The sequence below is a fragment of the Geotrypetes seraphini genome, chromosome 1, assembly GCF_902459505.1.
Source record: "Geotrypetes seraphini chromosome 1, aGeoSer1.1, whole genome shotgun sequence".
Classification (NCBI taxonomy): domain Eukaryota; kingdom Metazoa; phylum Chordata; class Amphibia; order Gymnophiona; family Dermophiidae; genus Geotrypetes; species Geotrypetes seraphini.
In genome coordinates this window covers 229,113,489-229,132,443 of record NC_047084.1, presented here as the reverse complement: position 1 = coordinate 229,132,443, position 18,955 = coordinate 229,113,489, and the positions used below count along the sequence as shown (strand labels likewise).

The window sequence follows — 18,955 nt, the reverse complement described above, 5'->3', positions numbered from 1 at the left end:
TTGTATCGATTAGTCTGATTACAGCTTAGTTGAATCAATTCTGTGCTAAAACACTCCCAGCTTGCCCTGATCACAGTAGGTGCTGGTTGAATATGGATTCTGTGAGAGAGGAAATCCTTAAAAACATCTGAATTGTACATTTATTTATTTAAGTTTTATTAAAAGAAATTTACTAAAGGTATAACAGAGTTCAGCCTGGTAATATTATATACAGTGGCTGCCTTTCAAAGAATCAATCTGAGCACCATTATGATCAGTGCCGATTTTTTAGGTGCCATACATACATACATAGAATTAAGGCAGGGGTGTCCAACCTTTTTGGCTTCCCTGGGCCACATTGGCCGAAAAATCTTTTTCTGGGGCAGCGCAAACGCTGCAGCAAGACAGAGGAGGGAGCCGGCAAGATGGTAAACATCCAGGGGCAGCAGAGGAAAACACTATATCACTCTCGACCGGGGCCACACAAAATACTTCATGGGGCTGCAGGTTGGACACCCCTGAATCAAGGGGTAATAATTTATTTCTATTTATTTTTAGAAAAGGGTATAGCATGGGAAGAAATGGGCACGGAAATGTTAACAAGCCTGACTTAAGCCACAAGCCCTTAGTGCCTCCTAAATAAGAGGCGGTAAGGGCTCTTGCAATTTTTTTTTTAGTGGTCATACACTGATGCTAACATTCGTGAATGGCCAGAAAATGAAATAATTGAAAAAGGTTGCACTTACAACTCTGTTAAAAATGGGGCTTTTAAGTAGAAAAGTCCTACATTAGGACACACTAACCTCCAAATTCTGTATACAACAACTTATGTTGTGCACGAACAACTTAATTGTTTAAAATGCCTAATCAAAGCCAATAAGTGACAACACCTTGTAATTAATGCCAAATGGAACTAATTCAAAGTTATGTGAACATCTTGGTCAGTGTATTCTATAAGAACATAAGAATAGCCTTACTGGGTCAGACCATTGGTCCATCAAGCCCAATAGCTCGTTCTCACAGTGGCCAATCCAGATCACTAGTGCCTGGTCAAAACCCAAGGAATAGCAATAGTCCATGCTACTAGTGGCTTGCCCCATGTTTTTCTCAATAATAGACTTTGGACTTTTCCTCCAGGAACTTGTCCAAACCTTTCTTAAAACCAGCTACGCTATATACTCTTACCACAACCTCTGAGTGAAAAAATATTCCTCCTATTGGTTTTAAAAGAATTTCCCAGTAACTTCATCGAGTGTCCTCTAGTCTTTGTAATTTTTGACGAAGTGAAAAATTGATCCACCCGTTCTACACCACTCAGGATTTTGTAGACTTCAATCATATCTCCACTCAGCCGTCTCTTTTCTAAGCTGAAGAGCCCTAACCTTTTTAGTCTTTCCTCATATGAGGAGTTCCATCCCTTTAATCATCTTGGCTGGTCTTCTTTGAACCTTTTCTAGTGTCGCTATATCTTTCTTGAGATAAGGAGGCCAGAATTGAATGCAATACTCCAGATGAGGTCACACCATGGAGCGAAACAGAGGCATTATAACATTCTTAGTCTTGTTAACTGTCCCTTTTTTAGTAATTGTTTATTGTTTATTCAAAGTATTTGATTAAACGCTTATCCAGCAGTACAAAGCGTTGAACAAAATTTAAAAATTACAGGAAGACAGACGTGTCTGCAATGTAAAACATATATATATATATATATATATATATATAATTATTGGACAAACCAGGACTAAACAGACAAACTCAAATCTTTAAAACAATAGGAAAAAGGGGCGGAAATACACTAGCATCTTGTTTGCATTGGGCAGAAGGTTTCATCATCGTATTGTCTACAGTGACACCCAGATCCTTTTCTTAGGCGCTAACCCCCAAGGTGGATCCTAGCATCCGGGGTAACTGTGATTTGGGTTATTCTTCCCAATGTGTATCACTTTGCATTTGCCCAATTTCCTAAGGTCTGCCTGCAATTTTTCACAATCCACATGTGCTTTACAAAACTTTGAACAGTTTAGCGTCATCTGAAAATTTTATCACATCACTCATCGTTCCAATTTCCAGATCATTTATAAATAAGTTAAATTGTACCAGTCCCAGTACAGATTCATGTGGCACACCACTGTTTACTCTCCTCCATTGAGAAAAATGACTATAACGTGCTGCAGGTCAGTTCTAGAACATGAATCTTAAAAGGGGGTGTGGCCAGGGGGAGGACCATGGGCAAATTGTGGACCTTCCTAGAATTTATATGCACTGATATAGAATACACCCAATGCATGCACAAGTTAGGTGCCGATATTTAGGCCTGGTTTTCCTTGGTCTAAATAGGTGCACCTAAAAGTTATGCAACACATTGGCGCTTAGCACAATTCTATAAAGTGCACATATCTTTTACAGAATTGCACTAAGTGCTGTTCTAGTCAGCACTGATTTTTTTTTTAGGTGCTATATATAAAATATGGCACTAAGCCCATTTACTAGAACAGCTTAGTAAAGGGGACCCTTAATTAACTGAATGTGCACTAATGAATGCCATAAAACACTGCTATAAAACACATTCCAGTGTAGGGCTTAATGAAGAGAGAGGATAGCTTTATAATGAATGCACTCTCTCGCTCGCTCATACATGCTTCTTTGGCTGCTGCTAAATTGTGTCCAATTAGCTGAACTAAATGTAAATACAATGATGTATGTGTGTGTTTGGGGGTGGGGAGGGAATTTGAATTCGCATTGCCAAAATTTATCTGGATAACTCTAATAGCTATCAGGACAAATCTTTTGACTACTGGCCATATTAAATTAACACTTTTCTCCCCCAGAGAAAGCAAGAAATATTTATTGCATTTACATTCTTATGCTACAAATCAGTAATTGACATACTGACCTGTAAAGGTGTCCAACTAAGGCTGCCAATGTTGCTTTATTCACTGGGGGAAGTGTTCGTATAAAAGTTCCATATTTTTCCACACGCTCTTTCTTGTCCTGTGTATCTAGTACAAAGAAAACACAGACCAAATCCACAAATAAGTTTGTTATTGACTCTACAAACTAACAAATTGTGCACAGAACTGAATATCACACCCGTAGCCTGTGCTTAACAACACAGACTATGAACTAGATTGAGTAAATGTTGCCCAAATTTGGGCACTGAAAAAAAAAGTGCAAACTATCATTCTATAACTGGTGCTCTAAATTGGGCGCTATTTATTTATTTATTCAATTTTCTATACTGTTCTCCCATGGGAGCTCAGAACGGTTTACATGCATTTATTCAGGTACTTAAGCAGTTTTCCCTCTCTGTTCCGGCGGGCTCACAATCTATCTAACATACCTGGGGCAATGGGGGGATTAAGTGACTTCCCCAAGGTCAAAAGGAGCAGTGTGGGTTTGAACCCACAACCTCAGGGTGCTGAGGCTGTAGCTTTAACCACTGCACCACTCTAGAAATCAAGATGTAGTAAAAGTGAGTCAAGTATAGCACAATCAAGCCATTGTGACATCACTGGTGAGGTTGGCTCTTAGGCACTGGTGGAATGAGGCATTGTGATGTCACAATACCAGGTCTGGTTATCCGAGGCTGAAACTTTTCACACTATTTATTCATTCAATTTTCTATACTGTTCACCCAGGGGAGCTCATAATGGCAATGAGGAGATTAAGTGACTTGCCCAGGGTCACAAGGAGCAGCGTGGGTTTGAACCCACAACCTCAGGGTGCTGAGGCTGTAGCTTCAACCACTGCACCACACTCTGCTGGGATCCGTGCCCAGTCGTGGGCGTGAGAATTTACACCAACAAAACCTGCATGGATTCCCCAGATTCTATGTAAGTGTGCACATCTTTAGTGAACGCCTCTGACCCCACATTACCATCCCACAGCCACACCCCTTTTTCACTTGCATGCTAAAAAATTTACACCTGAATCTTTATAGAATAATGCCTAGCAAGATGTGTACGTAAATCCAAATGTAGCCAATTAGACCCAATAGTTGATTATTAGTACCCAATTATTGGCTCTAATTAGCTCATTACTCATTTGAATTGCATACACAAATCAGGCAAGTGCCCAAATTTGCCTATGCAACTTTCAGCACCCTATAGAATCCAGGTATGTTTAATTTCAATGTTTATGATTATTAAAGACTGTGGTGTGTTAATTCATCGAGTAGGTCATAGTAGTGCACAGACAAATTCAATAAAAACACAGAAAAAGAACTCCAAAGATATAAAGCAGTCATATCTCAAATGAGAGGAGATGGTAGTTTCAAATATATATCCTTGAAGTTAAATATGTGCATGAAAATAACAAACTAAACAATTGAAATAGGTTTGCTACCATTGCAAATGTATTTGCAAATTAATATTAGTAGCAGAGTAAGTATAATGATCATAGGCTAATGGGTGTGCATGTTCAATATATTTATTTAGTTAGTTTTCTATACCATTCTCCACTAGGAGACTTTTCCATGCATCTACCAACCTTTCTGTAAAAATAAAATATTTCCTTAGATTACTCCTGAGCCTCATTCTATGCCCTCTCACTCTAGAGTTTACTTTTAATTGTATTTATGCCACATAGTTATTTAAATGTCTCTATCATATCTTCCATCTCCAGCCTTTCCTCCGAAGTATACATATTGAGATCTTTAAGTCTGTGCCCGTATGCCTTATGATGCAGACCATCAACCATTTTAGTTGCCTTCCTCTGGGCCGACTCCATCCTGTTTATATCTTTTTGAAAGTGCAAGCTCCAGAATTGTACACAAAATTCTAAATAAGGTCTCACCAGAATCTTATACAGGGGCATCAATACCTCCTTTTTCCTACTGGCCATACCTCTCCCTAAGCACGCTGTCACCTTTTCAACCTGTTTGGCCATCTTGCAATCATCACATACCATCATACTCAAGTCCAGCTCCTCTTTGACTAACATGCTTTTGGGGGAAAATGTGATTAAAAGGTATGTCATAAAGTTGACATGGCCATGCTGCTTTCAGGCAATTTAAAATATTATACAAGGCTGCTATGCTAGGAAGAACTTCTTAGACTGTAGTGTCATGTATCAGATAATGATGCATACTTGCCTCTGAGGAGAATACCATTTTCTGGGGCCTCCTAGGTTGCTATATACCTTCCTTGATAAATGAGCAATAAATTATGTGGTCTGTTTACCTTTTTGCTTTCCTGATACTAAATAGATATCCCTGCATGACGAGTTAAAGTATGGTTTATGGTTGAATTTTTGTTTGGAACAACTGCAATCCCTCCTGTGTTTTGTGATTTGATTCATGACTCACTTGTATTTTGTTTTTGCATTTATATTTCAGTATTTGAATTGCATTATTACACAATCTAAGTTTCCCAAAATCTCCACTTAATGTTCTTCAATTAGAACAAAATTTGGCCATAAGAATCATCATAGATTGATTTACCTTTTACTCCTTTATGGTGGGGTCAGATCATGAAAGTAAACCCAGTTTTCCTTAAAGGAATTCAAGTACAACGGCAAGCTTTGGCAGTAAATCTGGGAGACTGAGATCATACTCCATAAACTGTGGCTTTGGAATGAGGTTTATACTATTAAGGCATGCCCAAACTAGCTAGTTAGGAGACATTCCTCTAAGGCAGGGGTAGGGAACTCCAGTCCTCGAGAGCCATATTCCAGTTGGATTTTCAGGATTTCCCCAATGAATATGCATGGAAAGCAGTGCATGCAAATAGATCCCATGCATATTCATTGAAGAAATCCTGAAAACCCGACTGGAACACGGCTCTCGAGGACCGGAGTTCCCTACCCCTGCTCTAAGTGGAACATAAGAATAAATAATTATTGCATATCAGTAATCTAGAGGTTTCGACACATACACAGGCCAGGAAATGGTTTACTACAATTTCTGTGTGTCGTACTGTACATTATATCTGTATTACAGTAAACAATTCCATGCAGGGCTAGTGCATGCATTACTGCTCTATGATTGATGTGCTCTAACAGATGATTAGAAGAGGATATTTGCACAACTACCATAACTTGGATGATCAATGCCAACCATGGAGTCAAAATGCTAGGCCATGTTACAGTGTATTTTTATAACCAGCTATCAACGTGCCTAAAATTTAAGTGCTCTCAATTACGCCAACCACAGAGCTGATTCAGGAATGGTAAAATGGCATCTTAGTTTCAACAACGTTTTCCACCCCTACCGCTTTACACCAAATTGCTATGTAACAGTCTTTCCCATTACAAAGAATCAAACTGCTTTGACACCTCCTCTGTCTCCTACTTAACAAAGACCTTGGATTTATTTCCTACTACAAAGAAATTTAAACTGTTTGTCACCTCTTTGCTTCCACCTACCACTGAAATGCTTTCATATTTCCTTATATATATTGATGTTGCCTACACCTGCTTATTTCTGTTCTGAGGAAGAAGGAGTTACCTTCAAAAGCTAATCATAAACTACATTCAATTAGTCCAATTAAAAAAAATATTTTTTTTTCCACTTTTTATTTTAGTTCTACATATTACCTTGAAGAGTGGACTAACACGGCCAGCACGCCTTTTCACCAAATTGTTATAAAAGGAGAAGGAACTGTTTTCTTCCCTTTCCATTACTAGCAATGAGAAGAAAAGCATGTGCTGTGTCGGTTTTGATGCAGGAGGAAGGAAAAGTAACTCCATCGCAGGGTGATGAGGTCCCTTTGACTGTAGGATCCTGAAGCTGCCTCTTTATTAAAGGAAGCAAACCATAGAGGAGAAGGAGAAGAGTAGCTCCACAGAACCAGAGCCTGAGTTTAGTCTTTCTTCTCCTAAAATTCACAGACCAGATCAGACCCAGCGTATTTATGGGGCCAAAGCCCTCCATAATTTTTTCCCCACCTTTATTATTGGTCCTCCTGCAATCAGTGACTGAACAAGTTCATGGATTCCAAGCCTTCTTAGCGTGGTCTGAAATATATTTCACCCACTTAACTACTAGTCAGTTGCATCCAGAAGAATATCACTATAGCAAAATAGACTCAAAAACCACAAAAGACCTGGAAATATTAACTTGTAAGGTCACCAACACCCAACTGGAAGAGGCATTAACCATGACACTATTTTACATTCCCCCCCAAAAAGTGGACTAGTACTAGAGAAGAGTTCTTCGAATACCTCACTATTAACACCCTAAAAGAAACATATAACCTGCTACTGGGCGACATAAACGTTCACCTAGAGCAAGTGGAAAAACCAAACGTGATAGAAATTGACACTTTCTTAACAACTCTCGGTTTCACAATACCAAACTCAGAGAAAACACACAAAAAAGGCCACCAACTAGACATAGTTACCTTTTCACAAAAAGAAATCCCTGACCCAAAGATCCAACATAGCATGGGGGCCTGGGAAAAATGCATCTGGTCAGATCACTACATATGTAAGTTTGATCTATATTGGCAAAAAAAATCTCCCCAACCAAAATATAAAAGAAAAAACTCAAAACCAACCACAAACACCAGAAGAGGAACTATAAACCCAATAGAATTCTGGGCCCACTACGAACTACAACCCAAATCTGAGGAAATACAAGACTTTCCAACTAGATGGGCAAAGTTTAGCAAAGAAGTGTTAGATCAAATAGCACCATTCCAAACATACAAAAAGAAAGAAAGGGAACTAAATGAATGGTTCGACTGAATTACTAACTCTAAAACAGGAACTGAGAAAACTAGAAAGAACCTGGCAAAAAACAAAGAGGAAGACAAAATACACTGGAAACAAAAAATGAAAAACTACAAAAATCTGATTAGAGAAAAACGAACAATACACTACGCACAAAAAATAGGGACACCCAAAACAAATAGCAAAGAACTGTTCAAGTTGGTAAACAGATTAACAACAGACACTACCCAAATCATGCTACAGGATAATGAATGTATGCCCTCAGCAGAAACCCTTGCCACCTTTTTCAACAATAAAATCTTAGACGTAAGAGTGACCATACCTTCACCCTCACCCAACTTCGAATTCCAATTCGGACCCCATGAAAAAGAAACCAGAGTAGACATGCTCTGGAACCATTTTGAACCTCCAACCTGGCACCAATTTCTAACCCTATTCAATAAATATACTAAATCAAACTGCCTACTGGACGTATGTCCTTCCAAGACCTTGAAAGCAGCTACACTAGATTTTAAAAAGGATCTATTCAACTGGATAACAACCACTCTTACTGAAGGAACATTTCACGAGGAAATGGGACACATACTGATCACACCCATCCCTAAAGACTAAGAAAACTCACTATCCCTAAAAACCAACTACAGACCCATAGCAAGCATCCCATTATTCACCAAGCTGCTCGAAGGATTGGTCAACTTAGAGCTAGTGAACTATCTAGACAAATTTAACATACTCAGTGAACACCAATCAGGATTCAGAAAAGGTTTTAGCACTGAGACAGTCCTAGCCTCGATCCTTAATCACCTATACGGCTTATTCAGTAAAGGAACAAGTGCTCTGATTTTACAACTAGACTTCAGCAGTGCTTTTGATCTTGTTGATTACAAAATAATGCTACACTGCCTAGATGAAATAGGACTTACGGGAAGAGTAAGGAACTGGATACAGGGTTTCCTAAACAAAGAGATCATACCGTGATGGGACATACTCAGACTCCTGGAAAAACCCCTCGGGAGTACCACAGGGCTCACCACTATCACCTACACCAGTGTTCTTCAACCTTTTTACACCTATGGACCGGCAGAAATAAAAGAATTATTTTGTGGACCGGCATTAGTCTGTGGACCGGTGGTTGAAGAACACTGAGCTAAGTTGTGGGCCATCTGGAAGCCTTCCCTCTGATGTTGCGACCACTGCCCCTGGCTTTGTGCACTGAGTCAGTGAGGAAGAGGGAGCTGGCACAAAGATAACACCACATCAGTCGCACCAAGAACCAGTGGTTGAAGAACACTGTTTTGAGCCTGATGCACATGCCGGCCCTGTGGACCGGCAGGAAATTTCTGTGGACCGGTACCGGTCCATGGACCGGTGGTTGAAAAACATTGACCTACACTATTCAACATCTACATATCATCCTTAGGACACTTCCTGCAAAAGCAAAACTTAAACTACTACATATATGCAGATGACATTTCCATTTTAATCCCAGGGAACAGCATAAAAAACGAAACCTCAGAATACATTTCTCATATTATGACCGAAATAGAACACTGGACAATCAACTTCAAACTGAAACTAAACACAGAAAAAACAAAAGTCTTCCTTGCAAGCCCAAAGGAGAAATTACCAAAACAACGTTACATATAAAAGACCACGACTACCCGATTACTAAAACAATAAAAATATTGGGAATCACATTAGACACACATTTGACAATGGTTGAACACACGAACATAGTGGTAAGAAAGTGTTTCCTGACATTATGGAAGTTAAAAAGACCATCAAAAAATACTTTGACCCATTATCATTTAGATTACTAGTGCAATCGCTAGTGCTTTCTACACTGGACTATTGCAATATCGTTTATATGGGCATACCCAAAAAAACAGTGAGGAAACTTAGAATTGTTCAGAACACAGCAGTCCGCTTAATATTTGGATTGAAAAAAAGCGACCATGTTAGCCCCTACTACAGACTGCTACACTGGCTGCCAATGGAGGCACAAATAATATTCAAGTTCTCTTGCATATGTTTCAAGCTGGTTTGGGGACTAGCTCCTACCTACCTGCTACCTCACTTCGTACTATATAGCCCTACAAGACAAACCAGAAATTGCAATCTATTTGCATACCCAAGCACTACCGGCTGTAAATACAAAACCTTTCTGGATAGAACTTTTATGTACCAAGCAAACAAACAACACTGGCTAGACAACTACATTAATGGAGCTAGACTGACCTATGACGCCTTTAGAAAAGCCATAAAAACTGCCTTATTCGACAGAAATATCACCTAAAAAGTATCTACACCAATCACTAAATCAAATTTTATTATTTCTAATATGTCCACTCCTGCGTATAGGTCTGAAATTTTTAACAAGTTTTAACAATCTGTATATTGTAATTTGCTGCGTATAAGTCTGAAATTTTTAACAATCTGTATATTGTAATTCGCTGCTTTTTAAGATTCTGCATATTGTAACTCGCTGACTGTCTAGCTCTCTTCAATGTGAACCGCCTGGAAGTCACACGACTATGGCAGTATAGAAGAATAAAGTTATTATTATTAATAATAACAGATAGAACATTCTATAATTAGTGTCCATAGATTTTACTTCCTATCTGTTGTACTCATATGTTGTAAAGTGTTTAAAGTTTTATTTCAAGGCAAAGCACATCTGTTTTTGTTTGATATTATTTAGCAAGACAGGTTATTTTTACCTTGTCTATCTGAACCAAACTGCTACTATAAGGTCAATTTCTAGTTTAATTGAATTTCTTTCTTTCATTTTTGTCTTCTAATTCCATGGAGACTCCTAAACAACAATACGCCTGGCACCATTCTCTTCACTATTATGCCTCTAAATATTTTATTTTGGTAGAATCCCAGTAGTGTTGCAGCAACACTCACAAGGGATTATCGGTAGTTATTTATCACTGCTGTTACAATTTATCCTTTTTATAAAGAAATCTCTTCAGGAAAGGTACCTCTTTCTTGACAGGATTTATGATGGGCAAGATCATTACAATCTTAGATTTCAGAAGATATATTTTAGGAGTGATATTATAAAATCCTACATGCAAAAAAAAAATATATATTTCTACAGAAACAGATCAATGTAAAATATAGGGACAAGAAAAGATTGTATTTACTTTTATTTTTATATACAGTATAGTTTTCATGTAAGCATTCCCAAAGTATAGTTGACAAAACTTTAGGTACATTATATACCTGTTCCCCTACCTATTGTTTTTTCCCTTACATGTTTTATTTTTTTTACAAATTGTAGTTCTAGCCCTTCTTTGCCTCTTCAGTGGCGTACCTAGCATATGTGACACCGGGGCCCATCACTTTTTGATACCCCCCCACATCTATATCAAAAATATGATTTTTAGTAACAATCCACATATCGCACAACAAGAGTGCACCTAGGAAAAGGCAGCATCTTAAACACTGCAGTGAGCACTAGAACACCAACACATACATTGTAAAACTAAACAAGCCAGATCCCGCATAGTCAATTGATCCTGCAGTCAATGCCAACTGAAAACTATGTCCTTTTCATACACACAGAACTGATACATAACAATCACTTACAACTTAACAAATAAAAATAAAACGAATAATGAGAAATAAGAAAATACCATTTTATTGGACTAATCCATTTTTCAATTAGCTTTCAGAGGCCAAATCTTTCTTCAGAACAGTACAGTATACTGCTGTTATAATATCCTGTCCTGAGGAAAGGGGTTTAGTCTAAAAAATTGCCTTATTTCCATTTCCGATTTATAAACTTTTTATCAATACAGTTACAATACTACTTGATTCTAAGTAAAGCAACAAAAAAATCTTTCTAACTTTTGTCGTTTCTGCTTTAATCATCTTCTCTTTGCTCTCTTCTTTCTATATAGCACTTGTCCTCTCTCCCTTCCATGCAACATCTGCCCTCTCTTTGCCCCTTCCACCCAGCTTCTGCCCTCTCTCTCTACCCCTTCCATCTACTGCCCACACTCTCTCTGCCCTTTCCATCTACTGTCCACCCTCTCTCTCTTCCATATGGCATCTTCCCTCTTTCTATGTCCCTTCAATAAACTGTATATCCGGGGTCCCTTCTCTCCTTTGGACATGATTCATTTCAGCTTCACCCCCTCTCCATTTTTCTGTCTCTACCCCCTCCCCTATGCTTTGGCATCTCTCTCTTTCTCTTCTCCTTTCCTTCCTTCCCTCTCACTCCACACCATGGTGTGGTATCTCTATCTCCTTCACTTCCCTCCCCCCATGCCATGGCATCTCTTCTTCCCCCTCCTTGGTCTGATATCTCCTTTTCTTTTTACTTTCCCTCCCTCCCATGGACTTGGCATCTCTGGTTCCTCTCCCTTGTCTTCCTTCTCCCTTCTTCCCTCTCTCTCCCCAATTGGGCGCAGCAGCAGCAGCATTTCTCTCACCCCCTTCCCTGTGCAGCAGTAGCATTTCTCCCCCCCTTCCCTGTGCAGCAGCAGCATTTCTCCCCCCTTGCCTGTGCAGCATTTCTTCCCCCGCTTCCCTGTGCAGCAGCAACATCTCTTCCCTGCCCAGCATGTCTGGCCAGTTCCTCTGCTCTAAGCAGCGGTCATCTACACCTCACACGATACGCGGCTGCATTGGAAGCCTTCTCTCTGACGTCGTGACGTCAGAGGGAACACTTCCAACGCAGCCGTGGATTGTGTGAGGAGCCGACGCCCGCGGCTTTGAGCAGGGGAGCCGGCCAGAAGTGAAACAACCGCCGGAGGGAGCACAAGCTGGGACGGACATCACTGTTTACAGCAGGAATGCTCACACTTTTTGGGCTTGCGAGCTACTTTTAAAATGATCTACCAACAATAAAATTTAAAAAAAACACAAAGCACACTGTATGCAGAGAAAATGTTAATTATCATTTATATTCGGGGGGTTTTCAAAGAGGTCAAGGCAGATGACTATGCAATGTCACCTCAGTAACAACTATACAAAAATAGACAAATACCCCCGCTCTTTTTACTAAACCGCGATAATGGTTTTTAGTGCAAGGAGCTGTGCTGAATGCCCGGCGCTGCTCTTGACGCTCATAGGCTCCCTACGCTAAAAACCGCTATTGTGGTTTAGTAAAAGGGGGCCATAGTGAAAAATATAGACAGCAGATATAAATTCTCAAAACGGACACATTTTGATTACTAAATTGAAAATAAAATCATTTTCCTACCTTTTTGTCTGGTGATTTCATGAGTCTCTGGTCCTTCTTCTGTTAAGCCAATATTTCTTTCTTTCTTTCTGCCTTTCTTTCTCCTCCTGCCCCCCCCCCTCTTTCTTTCTGCCTTTCTTTATCTCTCCCCCGGCCCCCCTCTTTATTTCTGCCTTTCTTTCTCTCCCACCCTGGCCACCCTATTTCTTTCTGCCTGTCTTTCTCTCTCCCCCTGGCCCCCCTCTTTCTTTCTGCCTGTCTTTCTCTCTCCCCCTGGCCCCCCTCTTTCTTTCTGCCTTTCTTTCTCTCTCCCCCTAGCCCCCACAAAGCCATCATGCCGATTCCTCCACTTCCCCGATTATTTCCCTAACCCCACTCCTAAGCCAGCAGCCGATTTCTCCCTGCTCCTTCCTTGAGCCAGGTCTGGTGCGTACTAGCGCCGGGCCCACAAGACTTCACCTCCGGCATCAGTTCTAACGGGGAGGAAGTTGCAGGCCAGCCAGCCAGCAATTGGCTGGCCCAGAACTTCCTCTCCGATGTTAGAATTGACACACTTTTTCCCCGCTCACCAGCCCACCTCACCTTTTGCCTCCACCTACCACGCAGTTGCCGGCCGGGTTAAGGAGTGACTCTGCGGGGGAGCCGGTGCCGGGATGTGGTGGTTAGAAGGAGCAGCGGCAGAATAGGGAGGGTGGCCGGCTGTGCACCCCTTGGGGCGTGCACCCAGGGCGGACCGCTACCCCTTGCCCCCCCCCCCCTTGGTATGCCACTGTCCCTCTAGTCTCTGTTTGTAATTTTTTTTTTTTTTTTAGTTTATTAGTCTTTTAAAGTTAGTATTTGCCCTAGTGTTGTTGTGTGTTTTTAAACTGTATTTTAGTTAATAGACGGTTTTAACATTTTTGTACACCGACTAGAAGGTTTGATTAGGTGGTATAAGAAATTTTAAATAAACTTGAAACTAGTATTCTATAATAGCACCTAGATGTCTATATTTCTTTATAGAATAGAATCCTACCGGGTGTTCTTTGTCATCTAATTGCAGGATCCAAATAACTGAATTGCCAAAATGCCCAGGATTCTATATATGGTGCTTTGAGTTGTGTGTGCAACTTAATTGATTGATGAGCCAATTAGCACCAATAATTGGTCACTAACAAGCAATTATCATCACTAATAAGAATTTACACACACATATGTAAGTAAATTCTAGCATGCAGAACCAAAAAGGGTGTGTGGCCATGGGAGGGGCATGGACACGGGGGGTTCCTAAAAGTTAGATGCACCAATGTGGTTATAATATAAGCATAAGACATATTAAAATCTGTAATCTGTTTTGAGTTCTTTGGGGACAACAGGTTAGAAAATGAATTAAATAAATAAATGAATAAAACCCTAATCCACGAAGGCTTCATTTTCAACTGCTGCACCAGCAAAACTAAAACCCAACCTCTATCTGTGCTTTATGTCTCTTCATGGCCTCAGCAATAATGTACAAATATCAGTTTTGCATCAGCTTCCTGAAGTGCAGATATGCCAATGTGGATCTCAGAGAGGAACAAATTGCACAACTTTAAGCTCCATCAGTAATCACTGAATCATAAACCTAAAATAGGTGATCCTCTTCTGTTCCAACTTCTCTGATTGCCAATGAAGTGTAGTGTGAGGGCCAAAATTATAACTCTTGTTTTTAAGAGTTTGTGGTTGGGATGACCTCTATATTTGGCAAAAATATTGGGAAAATATAAGCAATATTTAAGAACTACTTTAAACCCGACAAAAAATAACAACTGGAGGATAGTGGAGGAGTATCCTAATGGTTGGGGCAGTAACCTGAGAACCTAGGGAACTGGGTTCAATTCCCACTGCAGCTCCTTGGAATTTCGAAAACAAGAGGGAGAACGTTACAATTGGTACAAACTGCCGCAGCAAGGTTAGTAATGGGAGTTGACAGGATGGCCGTGGTTTCAGTATCCGCGGATTCGGTTATTTGTGATTTTTTTTTTTTTTTTTAAAGCTAATTCCGGACCTTCCCCGCCTCCCGGCATCCCAGACCTTACCTGGTGGTCTAGTGGGCTTTTGGGGCAGGAGCAATCTTAGCTACGCTCCTGCAGCATGCAGATCACTCATAGAAAATGGCTGCCGTGAGTTCCCGTCGTAGTCTCGAGAGACTACGAGAACTCACGGCAGCCATTTGCTATGAGTGCTCTGGGTGCAACATAAAGTTGTTTTTGTGGTCCATCAGACTATTTACCATCAAACACCATGGTACTTTCAACAAATTATAGCACTTTTTAAGCCTAATAGATCTTTATGATCCGAAATCAAAAGCTATTAATTTCAATAGTGCAGGGAAATTATGCAGAAAATAGAGCAATGATTTTCTGTATTGCTGGTGTTAAAAATGTGGAATGCCCTGGTGGGCCAATTACAACAGTGTGTAAACCAGTTTCAATTTAAGAAGCAGTTGAAAACTCAGCTGCTTGTTACTGCATTTTTGTGATTTATTAGTCGGCTTTTGAAGAAATGAATCTGTTTAACCATGTTTGCTGTTGTACTCTTGTGATTTATTAGTTGACAATTGATGAGAAAAAATTGTTTTATTATGTAGATTTTATAATAAGATTTGTTTTTATCTTATGTATGTTTTAATTGATACAAAACATATGGAGGGGCATAATCGAAAGGAACGTCTAAGTCCGTTTTCGTCTAAGTCGCAAGTTGTCCAAAGTAAAAAACAGCCTATGATACATTTTCAAAAAATACGTCCAAAATTTTTTTGTTTCGAAAATCGTCTAACTATACGTCCTGCTGATCTGATCGTCCAAGTCGCTAAATCGTCCATCTTTACACCACATTTCCGTCCAACTTTTCATCCAAGTCAAAAATGCCTAGAACAAGCCCTGTTGGACGTGGGAGGGGTCTGCAAAGTGATGGACTGAACACCCAGACATGGCACCTAAATAGTGGAGTACCTTACATGGCACTGCTGTGAACTTCACAAAAAGGGTGCCATGGCTTCTCCTCACTACAGCTCCCTTATAGGTCATGGTGAGCCCCCCAAACCACCTCCAGAATCCCCTAGGCCCACTTATCTACCACCTTAATAGCCCTTATGGCTACATGAGCCACTTATATGCCAGTAGAAAAGGGTTTTGGGGTGTGTAGGGGAGTGCACATTATCAATGCAGTGATTACAGGGGCTTATGGGCATGGGTCCTCCTCTCCATGGGTCCCTAACCCACCCCAAGACGGCTTAAGCCGCCTCTGTGCTAGACGACTAGACTTTCATATGCCAGACTGCCAGGTGATGATGGTCTGGAGGCTGAATTTTAAAGGTGTGATTACGATTTTTATGAGGGGGGGGGGGGTCGGTGATCACTGGGGTAGTGTGTGGGGGTCTGTTTTATATGTTTGCAGTGCTTATCTGGTGACTTAAGGTGGGTTTTATTGTGACTTAGACCAGTGGACCGGCAGAAATAAAAGAATTATTTTGTGGGCCGGCATACTACTAGGACTAAAATTAAAAAAACCCGTTTCTGCCCCATCTCTGTGAGCTCCGTCCCCGCAAATCATCTGATCCCATCCACGCAAGCCTCAGTTATGATTTTATATTGAATGTATTTTATTAAAGTATAAAAAGAAACAATATTCTGTACAATTGTCATTTTATAAATACAAATAATACAGGGCAAGGATCAACAAAACCCATCTCCCCTCCCCTTCATATATATCCCCTATATCAGCGATGGCGAACCTATGGCACGCGTGCCAGCTGTGGCACGCGAAGGCCTTGCAGCTGGCACGTGGGAAGGTCTGCAATAGAGAGCTGCACGGGAACGGGGCTGGATGTACTAAGTCGCGCGGCTTTTCTCCCTACCTGCTCTGCTTGCAGCTCAGAGCCGAACGGAAGTCTTCCCGACGTCAGCGCTGACGTCGGAGGGAGGGAGGGCTGACGTCGGGAAAACTTCCGTTCGGCTCTGTACTGCAGGCAGGGTAGGTAAGGAGGAGTAGCCTCGCGACTCGAGTGGCTACCAAGGGAGGGGGCGGTCCGCCCCGCCCCGTGTGCAGCACAGCCGGCCAGGTCCCCTTACTTTTGTAGCGCTAACCCGACCGACCGACAACAGCCCTGGTCCGACAAACCTCCCTACCCTTAACCGCAAATCAAAATTACCTTCTTACAGCAGCTGTAAGAAGGAAATTTAGATTTGCGGTTAAGGGCAGGGAGGTTTGTCAGACCGGGGCTGTTGTCGGTCTGTCGGTCAGGGAAGCGCCACAAAAGTAAGGGGACCTGGCCGGCTGTGCTGCACACGGGGCGGGAGAGAAAGAGGGGGGAGAAGGATGCTGAAAACACTGGGGAAGACAAAGGGGTGGAGAAGGACGCTGAAAGGCCATGGGGAATACGGGGTGGGGGGGAAGGACACTGAAAGCACATGGGGAAGACAAAGGGGTGGAGAAGGACGCTGAAAGGACATGGGGAAGATTGGGGGGTGGAGAAGGACGCTGAAAGGCCATGGGGAAGACGGGGGGGTGGAGAAGGATGCTGAAAGGCCATGGGGAAGACAGAGGGGGGAGAAGGACACTGACAGGACATGGGGAAGATGGGGGGGAGGACGACACTGAAAGGAAATGGGGAAGAGAGAGTGGGGAGAAGACGCTGGCAGGGAAGAAGACAGAGATGCCAGACTATGGGAGAGGCACAGTAACAGAGCAAATGGAAGACGCAGAAGGAAGAGAGACAGTGGATGGAAGGAACTGAATGAGAACATGAGGAAAGCAGAAACCAGGCAACAAAGGTAGGAAAAGAATTATATTTCTTTTTTTCTTTTTTTTTGCTTCAGGATAAAGTAGTATATTAGTTGTGTTGATAAAAATTTATAAACAAAAGAGGCTCTGGTAGAAACCCATTTACAAAGTGTGTATTCTTCCCAATTAATATTTCCAAATTAATAAAGTCTTTTTGCTTATTTGTAAATGGGTTTCTACCAGAGCCTTTAATTCAGTAGCATAATTAAATGAAATAACTATTTCTGAAGTTTATAGGGATGGGCGGGGACAGAGGGGATTCCTCACGGGGACGGGCGGGGATGGAGGACGTTCCTCGCGGGGACGGGTGGGGACAGAGGGATTCCTCACGGGGACGGGTGGGATTCCTCACGGGGACGGGTGGGGACAGGTGAGACTTTGGCGGGGACGGGTGGGGACGGGTGGGATTTCTGTCTCCGCGCAACTCTCTAGTCCGCAATTAAGATATGCGGTGGGAGGCGAGTGTGTCGGTGTCTGCTTTGCAACTCACCTGGCAACAGGGCCGGACTGGCCATTGGGAGGACCGGGCTTTGTCCCGGTGGGCCGCGGCCCATCCTCCTGTGCTGGCTGCAGTCCTGTGAGTGGATGTTTAGCCTGCCTGTCTTCCCCTTAGTATCCTATGAGCCAGGCAGTGTGTGAGGGGGAAGTGGGGGGAGGAAGAGAAGCTTCACACTGAGTCTGTCACAGGAACTCAGTGAGGCTGTAGTGTGACTCCACATGTGACATCTGTAATCAGGAACAGTTCCTAGTGCTCCCATGCTAGAGAAGTGAGGATATGGGGGGATGTTAATGTGTCTAATAATGTGCTTCTCTGTAAAAACCTCTGTATCTTCCATGGGGGACATGCTAAATTCGAGGAAATAAAAAAGCTGCTTATGATGATTGCATAGAGAAGTTCAGTAAGCTGAGAGGAGGGCTGGGCTCTCTGTGAACAACCAACACACTAATCCTCTGCGCTGTACCTTATGGAAAACTCAATATAGCAAAAAACAGTAAAGTGTATATGTGGCTCTTCACAGTGCTTTTGTAAACATCATAATAAAATAATAAAGGCTCCAATAATGAAAAATAAAAGTCCTTTTCCCATACACTCAGGTTGCACAAGTCCGGTTTTCACCCGGACAGTATATTTTTTGACCAAAATGGATGTCTACAATTAGTAAAATTCCCCAATCACATATTTTTTTATGGGGACGGATTTGTATACAGCACTTCATTAGATTTTTTTTATTATACAAATTTTATCTTTTTGTAGACTTGAAGTCTTGAACAAAGAAAATGAGTACAGCAAAAAAAGCAAAAACA

General features: G+C 41.5%; 1 protein-coding gene across 9 annotated transcripts in view; it reads right to left on the bottom strand.

The window, feature by feature from the left end:
• Positions 1–18,955, bottom strand: part of ARAP2 (ArfGAP with RhoGAP domain, ankyrin repeat and PH domain 2) — a 402,332-nt gene that overhangs the window by 133,171 nt on the left and 250,206 nt on the right. For all 9 annotated transcript variants that reach the window (XM_033947679.1, XM_033947686.1, XM_033947705.1 and 6 more), the window contains one exon: positions 2,873–2,978. In XM_033947679.1, the coding sequence (XP_033803570.1) occupies positions 2,873–2,978 (106 nt within the window). The remainder of the gene's footprint in view (positions 1–2,872; positions 2,979–18,955) is intronic.